At 53.3% G+C, this 11,262-nt stretch overlaps 1 protein-coding gene across 1 annotated transcript in view; it reads left to right on the top strand.

The window, feature by feature from the left end:
* The window catches only part of NKD1 (NKD inhibitor of Wnt signaling pathway 1), an 86,664-nt gene that overhangs the window by 48,605 nt on the left and 26,797 nt on the right, over positions 1-11,262 (top strand). The window contains exon 4 of the mRNA XM_007459475.1: positions 8,209-8,275. Within this exon, the coding sequence (XP_007459537.1) occupies positions 8,209-8,275 (67 nt within the window). The remainder of the gene's footprint in view (positions 1-8,208; positions 8,276-11,262) is intronic.

The raw sequence follows: 11,262 nt of genomic DNA, 5'->3' as shown, positions 1-11,262 counted from the left end.
CGGGGGCAGGAGCATCTGTTGGGCCGTGAGAACCTTCTTTCATCCAACCTCACCAGCTGCTTGCCTCGCCCGCCCGGTGCCTCCCCTCTTCCCACCTGTCAGAAGGAGCCTGATCGCTCAGAGTGGAGGTGGGCACACACTTCAGCTTTGGGGGTCCTTAAACCTTGTGGTTCCCGGAGCACGTTCCACATTCTGCTGGGGGGATGGCACTTGAGGTCAGTGGTGGACATCTTGTATTTCAACGGTCCTGTATTTGTTTCATGTGCATGATTTTTTTTTTTGCGGTACGCGGGCATCTCACTGCTGTGGCCTCTCCCGTTGCGGAGCACAGGCTCCGGACGTGCAGGCTCAGCGGCCATGGCTCACGGGCCCGGCTGCTCTGCGGCATGTGGGATCTTCCCAGCCCGGGGCACGACCCCGTGTCCCCTGCATCGGCAGGCGGACTCTCAACCACTGCGCCACCAGGGAAGCCCTGCATGATATTTTTTAAAACCCCAACTCTAACTAGGACATCACACCCACGATTTTATTGATCTTCTTCCTTACGGCAAGACTAATTTTTTTTTTTTTTTTTTTGCTGTATGCGGGCCTCTCACCGTTGCGGCCTCTCCCGCTGTGGAGCACAGGCTCCGGACGTGCAGGCTCAGCGGCCATGGCTCACGGGCCCGGCTGCTCTGCGGCATGTGGGATCTTCCCAGCCCGGGGCACGACCCCGTGTCCCCTGCATCGGCAGGCGGACTCTCAACCACTGCGCCACCAGGGAAGCCCTGCATGATATTTTTTAAAGCCCCAACTCTAACTAGGGCATCACACCCACGATTTTATTGATCCTCTTGCTTATGGCAAGACTAGTTTTTTTAAAAAAAGAGAGAGCCAGTTTAAAGAAACGTGTGACGTACTCGTGGTAGCCCAAGTGGGACCCAGTTCCGGGAGAAGTTGGGACGATGGCTTATGGATGCTGATAGCTCGCTGGGGTGACAGCCCAGGGAATGGGCTTTGCTGGCTCTTTGCTGCCTGGGGCCGGCCGTGTCTCCAGGACGGGACAAACCCATCTTTGGGGATTATTTGTACCCTGTAGGGTCTAGGACCTGGGGCTCAGAGGAAGGGGATGTGGTGGCTCCAGAGTCTGGCACCAAGGGTCAGAAGCCCTCCCCGCCATCCCACTCCCTGCCCACGGTCCACCTTCCTGAGAAGCAATCCTTCAAGTCCAGGAAGCAGGCTCAGGCTGGAGTCCCTGGGATGTGGGCCCAGGGATTACACCTCCAGCAGATTAAAAGCAGCCAGGGCGAAATCTGAGGAATTTTAATTACTGCCACACATCCCTGGAGTCCTGCAGACCTGGTCCTCGCGGGCCAAACACACGGGCCAGCTCTGCGGGCCTGCCTTCCTCCTCCACCCAGCTCGCTGGGCTCCCACAGTGGGGCTGGGCTTGGGGGCACTCGTGGAGGTGCTGCAGCAAAGCAGGCGGTGGCAGCTTCCTCCCTCTGGCTTCCAAGCTTGGCTGGGAATCTTGGGCTCGGGTTTTAGGAGACTGTGGCTTCGTGCTGGGGGTTTTGGGGGTTGGAGCTTCCGGCTGTAAGTAACCTGAATTGGTGTGAACAAGGAGGGCAATTTAGTGGCTTCTGTAACTGTCCTTCCCCAGGAAAGGCCGGTGAGGGTGGGCCTGACTCAGGATTCATCCAACAGATATTTATTGTCTACTATGCATCAGGCACTGTCCTAGAGCAAAACACACCCGGATCCCTGCCCTTGGGGAGCCTACTTGTTACAGAAGGCTGGGCCTCAGGCCGTGAGCGAGCGCCGTCTCCCACCCTTGGCCTCTCTCTGTCCCTGTGGGAGCTCTCTCCTGGGGTGGGCCTTCTCCCGCAGCTGGAGAGGAGATTAGATGCAGCCTTGGCACCAGAGAAGACGTCTTTCCCGCCAGCTCCCGTGAGAAAGATCCCGGGGATGACTCCACTTGGCTTAGTGGATGCTGGGGGACAGGTGCTGGGCCTGTAGTGCCCACGGGTGACCTGCGACCACGGGAGGCTGCGGTGTCCTCGGGGGATTGGCTGAGGGCTCTGCCCCATTTTGCTCATTTGAGAGGAGGTACCATTTCGCTTTGGAAGCTGCCGCTTGAGATCTGATTTCTGCTGAAATCAGGTCCAGGAAGAGTGAGTCTGTTTCCCTTCCATCCTTGGGGAGGAGGGAATCCCCAGCCCCTGACACTGGAGCCAGGGCCCGCAGAAGCCCCCGCTAATGCTGCTGCCAGCACGCTCTACCCCTTCCTCCCGCCCTTGTGTGTAGAGCAGACTTGGGAGGCCAGAGAAGGCTCTCAGGGGCAGAAGTATAAAAGGTCCACAAGTTAGAGGCATATGTTGGAGTTGGGGACATTGAAGCCCAGAAAGTGGACGGCCCTGGTTTTCCTCTCACTCTTGATTCCTGAGTGTAGCCCAAGAGAAGGAGCCGGCCCCACGCTGGGGGAGGGGGCTGGAGCCCCAGAAGGTCTGTGCTCGAGGGGACCACGAGAATCGTCGTGGCCTGCTGCCCCATTCTCAAGACAAGGAGCCCGGGGCCTGGGGGCCCAAACCCAGCCCTGCCACTTTCTCTCCTTAAGTGACCCTGGCCCAGCCACTTAACCTCCTGGCTGGTCTTCAGTTCCCTTTTTTGTCAAGTGGGTTATTGTGTGCGGTTTTGTTAAAGTAGGTTTTAATGACCCAGGTGACACATGAATATACTTACCTTAAAAATTAGAACAATTCTGATAAAGTTGGTTTGTGACTCCTATTTCCCTCCATCTCGTCTCCTTCCCCTCCTTGGGGGTAGCCATGGATGTTGGGTACCACGGGATATTGGGATGTGGGTGATCTCATGGTACCTGTGTGTGTTTGGTGTTTTCTTGGGTATGCAAATAGCATCATACCCTGCGTGTCTTCCATGTGGCGTGGGCTCTGTGTGTCAGTGTGTACAGGTCTGCCTGGCTCTTTGGAGCCACTACGTGGTTTTCCACTGCCTAGATCTAGCATACTTTCCTTTGGTGGGTGTTCAGCGTGTTTCTGACTGTGGGCTAATAGGAGCAACGCTGCCCTCAACATCACTGAACTTGAACATGCCTCCCTGGTGCACACGCGTGAGTGTTGTCCCAGGGTAGACACTGAGGCATTGAATCACTGGGTATTAGGGTCTGGCAAAGATAAAATATGAGGCTCTTCTGAGCACGTGGCAGGAGTAGGGTGCTACAGAAGGAGGAGAGAAGTTCATGCTTGTGTTCCCACCTTTGCATCAGACACCGTGCTAGGTATTTTGTCTGCACTTTCTTACGGAGTTCTCTTTGACATCGAAATCCCGGTTTTACAGAAGAGCAAAATGGGGCCCAGAGGGGTTAAGTAAAGCATCTGCTATCACTCAGCTCCCAAGGGCGGGCAGGCAGGCGCCTGCCTCCCAGGTCCGGCTGGGTTCTGGGAATGGAGCATCCCTGCCCTGACCGGCCAGAGCTTGCTCTCCAAGGGGCCTGCCCACAGCAGCACCAGTTCCCCAGGAACGCTGCCTCTGTGCAGTGTGCTGGGAAGAGGGAGCTCGCCAGGAATTTCCTGGATCAGGTCCAGGGCAGACTGCTTGGATCTAAGGGTTACAGGGTGGCTGGGTCCTGCCTCCCACCCTTCTCTTCCCCCGGCATGTCCCAGCCCTGTGCATTCTTGGAATCTATAAGTTGTGCCGTGTTCTGTGGGCACCAGGAGTTTCCTTTGAAACCCCGTGGCACTAACATCTGTTAGCTCTTAGAGAACAGAAAGATTGACAAAGAACTGCTGGGGCAGGCAATGGGGAGAGATATTAAGCTCAGGGGTATGAAGTCTCAAAGACAAAGAGGAAAAGCCCCAACCGAACTCCAGCCCGCTCCCCAAGGCCCTGTTTTGATGTGGGTTCCCGTCTCCGGAGGCCTTATAAGGCATTGTGCCTGCAGTTCTGGGCTCTGGGCTGGTGCTGGCTGCACTCTCGGCACCCGGAGGAGCTGCCCTCTCTTCCTGGGGCCCAGCGTGGGGCAGAGGAGGGCAGTGCTGGGACTTGGGAGGGAGGCAGGTCCGGATCCTGTGGCCTGAGAGGCCACCAAGCCCGGCCACGAGGCGGGAGGCAGCCTGGTACCAGGCTGGGTGGGGCAGAAGGTCTGGGGATCCAGGAAAGTCTTTGATGAGAATTTGGAGCAGAGGCTGAGTCTGACTGTCCTGGAGGCCAGAGCAGAGGGGGCCTGGCACCAGGCGGCCAGAGTGATGGCTGAGTGGACAAAGGGAACAGTAAGGGAGATCACTGCATACCATGCCCCGAGTGTGGGCTTCCTATAGGGCAGTGGTGAAGGGTATGGGTTTTGGAGCCAGGCAGCCTGCCTTCAATCCTGGCTCTGACACTTACTAGCTGTGTGATCTTGGGCAAGTCATTTAACCTCTATGTGCCTCAGTTTTGTCATCTGTAAAGTGGGGATAATAGTGGTTCTACCTCAAAGGACTGCCCTGGGGATTAAATGCAAAGCGCTAGAAATGTGCACCAGGCAGGAGAAGAGCGTGTTTCTCGGTGTCTGCAGGGGCACTTTGGGTCTGGTGAGCTTTGCCCAGCAAGGTTCTGGTAGACATTTGACAATAAGAGTCGGAGTAATAAACAGTAAATACTGTCTGTCGAGCCCCCGTCGTGGTATCAGCTGTAATGCTAAGTACTTTTCGTGCAATGGCTTGCTCGATCTTCATACCCACCCTGAGACAGTGTGACTGCTCTCATCCCTGTGCACAGCTGGGGAGACTGAGGCACACTGGAGATAAAGCTCCTTCCCCCAGATGACCGGCTTGTGTGATGCAGAGCTGGAATTTGAACCAAGGTCTGAGCCAGTTCCGTGCCCTGCACCCTCCGTGCTAGGGTTCCCACTGGGGCTCGTGGCTGTCGAGGGGTACAAGTGCCTTCCTGCAGGATGGTCCTGAGGGCCTGGCCCCAAACCTTGCATGCAGGGCTCCCGGCTGACTCTTGGCCCTGTCCCAAATCTAGTGGGGAGGAGCCGTGGGGCTTTTGAGTCCTGCAGGACAGATGGGAGTACTTGGCCCCTGACCCACTGGAGCTGCTGGCTGGGCTGTTTTCTTGCACTTCTTTAAGCGTGATTCTTGGTCCCTGGCAAGTGCCAGGACTCTTGGCCACTTCTGTCCCCATACCCACAGGAGCCCCGATTCCACTGTTCAAGCTCAGGCCAGGCACTGGAAGGAGGTGGCTCAAGTCTTGGCTCTGCTGATGATCCAGAGCCAGTCGCCTGGCCTCTTGGAGGCTCCTCCTTGTTTAAAGCCAGGGCTATTGGGAACCCTGTTCTCCGGAGGTTCTGGTGAAGATTCCAGTTGGTCGGTGCCTCATACATCATGAGTGCTTGGTGATGTAAGTGACTGTCATTGGCATCATTTTCCTGTCTCATTCCTTGAGGGTTGGGGCACTTTCTTTGTAGAAAAAAACAATAGCAATTGTTTACAAGTAACAATCACTTTACAAGTTGCAAATCATTTTTTTGAGCATCTGTTCCTTGAGAGATGGAAAGAGCAGGGCTGCTATGATGATAAAGGGAGATAATATAAAGTGCTCGGCACATAGGAAAGGCACAATAAGTGTCAGCTGTCTTCTTATTGTTGTGGTTTATCACCATGCCCATTTTACAGGTAAGTAGATTGAGGTTCGCAGAAGGCAGTGGCTGGCGCCACATCCAGGGCGAGGGCGGCCATGGAGCCAGGATGTGATCCTGTGTCTGGCTCAACATTTTACGTTGCCTCTGGCGCAGTGATTCAAAGCTTGAGGACCACAGACACGGCACTCCTCAGGCCCCGGGCTGTCTGGGTCAGTGGAGGAAATGAATTTTTGCCAGAGTTGGGCACCTGCACTGCACTGCGTGTCAGCGGACCACGGTGCTGAGGAGCCTTCGATCTGTTATACAGAGCAGCGTAAGGTTTACCGGGAAGAGACCGACCCCAGAACTTGCCAGAACTCTGCTTTAATATGCAGGGACATATCTTTAATATGTCAGAGAGCTGGGTCCTCTCAGCAGACAGTTCTTCTCAGAGAGCATTGAAGCCATCATCAGAGTGATGACTGTGGGTGTGTTATACACACCGCGAGGCATCGTTATAGGGCTTCCAGACGGCTGCTTTGCTGCTGGTGACATTTGGAGTCTTTAAACTCCTCTGAGTGTGCCAGTAAAAAGATGCAGGTGCCCAAAAGTTTCCATCTCACGGGTCCTGTCGGCCTTGCCAGGAGTGGTCAGGGTGGCACAGAGGTCAGCGCCGGCTCCCAGCCTCCACAAGGCCCCAGCACAATCAGGTGTGTCGTTTCCCTTGAAGATGGTCGCCCGCTCCTTTGAGGAAGCGCTGCCTGCCAGCCTTTCCACGGAAGCGGCATCCGTCTTCCTCTGGCATGAAAGATCGACTTTAATTGGCTGCTGGGGCATCCCAGCCATCTAATGATGCCAGCCGAGTGCGGCCCTTTCCTGTCACCGTCTCCCAGTTCCCCTGTCAACTCCAGCTCTGTTGACACAAACAGCCAGTTTACAAGCCCAGGAAGTGCTCGGTGATTATAATAATTGGCAGAGGAGGAGAGAGAAGACATCCTGACTCGAGGAATAAAGTAGCCTGGTTTTGAAGTCCATGGGACACCAGGAGTCTGAATGACCACATTTGAACAACCTCTAACAAAGAGTGTGTAATGCCCCAGAACGATTTGAAAGAAGAAAGAGAACAGAGAAAACCATCTCTAATCCATAAAACGTTAGCTGTTCATCTTTAAAAAACATGCATGCAAGAGACTTATCTCCAGCTGTGTCCAATTGATAAGATCAGCTATACAAAGCATTGTTTTTCTTTTGTTAATCAAGGCGAGCTCTGGTTTTTCTTTCAAGCATCTCCAGTGCAGGATTTTTTTTCTTCTGATTTTTCAAGGAGAGGGTGTTTTTTCTTTTTCTTTATACTTTTTTTCTTTTTTTTTTCAAAAGGAGAAGTTGGTGAGAGCTGCTGAGTTTGGGCTTTTTATTGCTTGCCTTTTTGTGGTTCAAGAAGCACTGCCATAGCATCCTGCGGGCATTAAAAAAGATAAGACAGTGTGACACCCCACCCCCGCAACCTCGTCTCTCCCCCAAAGAGGAGCATTTCCCAACGTGGGTTCCTCAGAACGCAAATCCCATGTGATGCTTTTGAAAAACAAAACTTCATGGTCTAAGTAGGTTTGAGGGATGCAGCATAAGCTACTACTTAGATATCCGCAGCATCCGTTACCATAGTAAGTCCTGCAGTAAGGGGTCCCGTTTTCCTTTGTTTAAAACAGTCTTTTTTGATCACTTTACTCCTCCTGGCAGAATACCAATAAATACAGAAGACGGTTTGACAAGCGCTAGTCTGTTCTCCTCTGTACCTAGAGTTGTCCTAGTGGGGTGGGGTCAGATAGATGGGACCTTCATTGCCATCCCAGAAATTTCCCAGCCTCCCAGCCTGTGGACCAAACTTCCCTTGCCAGCCTGACAACACCTGAGTGGCATCCTCACCACTGATTGGGAGCAGCTCTGCTACGTGGGATGAGATACCACACATTTTTAACTCATGCTCGGGGACCAAGGCAAGGCGTGTGCAGGCCAGTAGCTGGAAGGTGTGTGTGTTGGGGGAGATGCAGGAGGCGTGATTGAAGGTCAGTTGAAGGCAGAGCCTGTAGTTTTCTAGATATTGTGCTGAAGAGTTTGGGTTTGTGTTAGGGAGTCTGCCCTATAGCACACCAGGTCCTCTTTAGAAACCCACCAAGACAGCCCACCTGGGACCCGCTGGTAGAGGAAGGATCCAAACTGAGGTCTCTTCTTGGGACCCACGGGGGTGACCATGGTCCCGAGTCCATCACGTTGGCTCAGAGGGATAGAGGAGGGACATTTTCTGATCTCATCTTTGTCTTTTTCCAGGGTGGAGGGTGGAGCTCCCTTTCCAGGGGAGAAGTGTGGTCCTGTGTAATGTTTTGTGGCAGGCTGTAAGCTGAGAATAACTTAGTTCCTAAAACGTGGTGCAGTAATTAACTTTTCAAGTGTGATAGGATCTACATAGTTGACCTAAATTCCAATCAGAACAGGGTCCCTGCTCCTTTGCGACCAGCCACACACACGTTCACAATGCCACCTTGACTGTAATGATGCCAGGTTCCTACCTGACCCCAATACTCCTTTAATATCCCTGCTTTTTCTTCCTATAGGAGCTCGTGGGCGAAGTTTTCAGAGAAACGCTCAGCGAGGAGGAAGAGGAAGACTTTCGGTTAGAAGGTACTGGAGTCCATTGCTTTCTTCCCAGAGGCAGTGAGGTGGGGAAGGGCCATCTGGTCTACCTCATGCCCCAAGTACCCTCCAGAAAACCTGCAGACCAGGTGGAGGAGGACAGGACTCACTCTCGGTGGGGGTGGGCTGGGAGTAGGTGGGGTGAGAAGCAAAAGGGAAGTGTAGCATCTCATAGGTCCACTCCGGGAGTGGATGGCTCACATCCTGGCCCCGCTCCGTGTTAGCTGTGGGGTCTTGAGCAGGTTGTTTGACCTCAGCTTCCCCGTTGGGGGTGATCATCTTGACCACTCATAGGCCCCTCAAGCAGAGTTAGGTATGGAGTAAGCACTGCATGAAGAAGCCCTTGTGTTCCTCTGTTTGTGTCACTCACCTGGAGCACGGGTCTGCGCGCACACACGGACACCCCCAGCCCCTCCCCGCTCTCCCCTGTCGCTCTCACTCCTTTCTTTCTTCAAGGAGAGGCACTACATTGTAGAAAGAATTAGGACACTCGAGCAGAGGGCCGGCCAGCCACTGGCATGCTGATTTGACTTTGGGAAGCCATGTACCCTTTCGGAGCCCAAGTTTCCATGTTTGTAGAGTGGGAATGAGGGCCTTTTCCTGCTTGATTCTCTGAGTTGGTGAAAGGACTGGATGGGATCAGAAAGCATTTGCTGAAAGGGATAGCGTTTCCCTTTTTCACTCTGAATCAGAGGAGAGCATCACCTAACTGGGGCAGCCTTATGACAGTAAAGCCCGCTCTGCTGGGACCAGGACAGGCAGCTGTTAGGAGAGCTGGGTGCCCAGGGGTCTCTGGGGAGGAATCTAGGCCTTGGAGGGCTTGTAGGGCCTTGAGAGGAGAGGAGACTGTGCCGGAAGGTTCTGGAGCGGAGCCTGGGCCAGACCTGAGGACTGTGGCCACGTGGGGCCTGAGAGCTCTGATAAATGTAGAGTCCCTGGCTCCACCCAGGCTACTGAATCCAGTCTGCCCTGCAATAGGCTCCCCAGATAACTTGTATGCTCATTGTACTTTGAGAAGCGCTATTTTGAGAGATTCATTCAGTAGCCCGGGAGCTGGAGGCTGGCTGGAGACCCAGATATCTCTCAGACTTTGCTCAAATTCGAGCAGGTCCTGAATAGAAGGGGGACAGACAGCTCTGTCCAGGCTCTGGGGTGTTTCCCTTGAGCATGTTTGCCTGTGGATCTGGTGGCTACACTCAGGGATTCAGTGGCTTTGATTCTCACTGTTCCCCGGGCTCCCCCGAGCCTCAGCTATTATCCTCAGCTCCATGGAAAGATGCTGGGGCTTGGTACCTAGAGTAGATCTGGGGAGTCAGGTAAAGGTCTGCAGGATGTAGGGTCTGGAGGCTGAGGTGACCCCAGACATTGATTACGTGGGCTTCAGCACTCATTCCATGTTCTATTCATTTGCTCATTCACCTGGTAACTTAGCAAGTTCGTCCTCTTGTTCATTCATCCTTCCATCTATTCCGTCCACCACCTATTCACTATCCATCCAAGCACCCACCTGTCCACTCATCTATCTATCCTTTCATCTACCCATCACTCACTCATCACCCACCCAATAATCCATGACCTACCCCATCCAGCACTCATCCATCCGTTTGTTGCTCCCCCTATCACCCATCCATCACTGCCTATTCATTCATCTACACCCATCCATCAGCTGGCCAGCCTTTATCTATCACCTAGCCACCCATAATCCATCCTCTGCCCATCTCTTCATCATCCATCACTCGTTCCTTAACCCATTTAACCATCCTCCAGTTACCATCCATCTATCTCACCATCTGTCTACCTATTCATCATTTATTGGGTCCCTGGTCACTACCCCAAATGAGGCACTTCTCTGGCCATTGAGGCTCAGTCTGAAATCATGTAATTGATTTCACATGAGGCATCTTTCCCTGCAGACATGAAATGGCCTGCCCACAGAGTCCACCTCTCTCTGCTTTGTTTGATCTCTCTGTGCAGAGCATGAGCCCTGTTGTAATGAAGTGGGAAGAGCACTTGGCCTAGGAACCCATAGACCTGGCTCCCCTGCCAGCTCCTGCAGTGACTTGCTGTGGCTCTTGGCGAGGCCCCTCCATCTTGGGGCCCCTTCGCCCTCTGTAACATGATGCGTGGGGATGTGGACTCTGTGGCTGCCCATAGGACGTGGGCACCTTGTAGGGAGGATGAACTGCTGTGGGGTGGTACTTACAAACATTGGTTGCTGGATGGGGGATAAATAAGAGGTGCCCGAGGGTCCCAGCTCCTGTCGGGGAAAAGTGTGGAGATTGGTGGCACTTGGTCTGTCCCTACGGCCCACCAGCTGCAGGTCGAGCTTTGAGGGCAGCCTGGGCACCTTGCCAATCACTCATGGTGTCCAGGCACATCAGTGCCACCACTGACGAGGGGAGGGGTTGGGAGCCACTAGCCTGACTCAGTTTCCCAACTGAGGGGTTAGATCAGGTTGCTGGTGGTCAAGTTTCCAGCCCTTTTCTTCAAACAAAAGCTTACACAGAAGCACAAAAGGTAAGACAGACCAGGTTGCAGAGAGATGCAGTGTGTTATATTCAGTATGTTATCTTTTATGTAAAAAAGGGTACCAGACAATACTCTGTATTTCCTTGTATATATGAATGTATACCACATATGTATATGTACTATTGTGTAGCCAGAGGTCTAGACGGACAGAAACAGTAGTTCCTTCTGGACAGGGGAGGAAGAGACTAAAATTGGAAAGCGTGGTCAGAGGATTGTAGTATTAACTGTAATTCATGTTTTAAGTTTTACGAGAAGAATGTGATCATATATTCCTTTGAAATGAAAGACTAATAACAGAATTAAAAAGTGAAAATAGGGCTTCCCTGGGGCGCAGTGGGTTGAGAGTCCGCCTGCTGACGCGGGGGACACGGGTTCGTGCCCCAGTCCGGGAAGATCCCACATGCCGCAGAGTGGCTGGGCCCGTGAGCCATGGCCACTGAGCCTGC

Source organism: Lipotes vexillifer, unplaced genomic scaffold, assembly GCF_000442215.2.
Source record: "Lipotes vexillifer unplaced genomic scaffold, Lipotes_vexillifer_v1.1 scaffold342, whole genome shotgun sequence".
Lineage (NCBI taxonomy): Eukaryota > Metazoa > Chordata > Mammalia > Artiodactyla > Lipotidae > Lipotes > Lipotes vexillifer.
The sequence above is the reverse complement of the archived record's forward strand: the minus strand, read 5'-3'. Positions and strand labels throughout refer to the sequence as shown.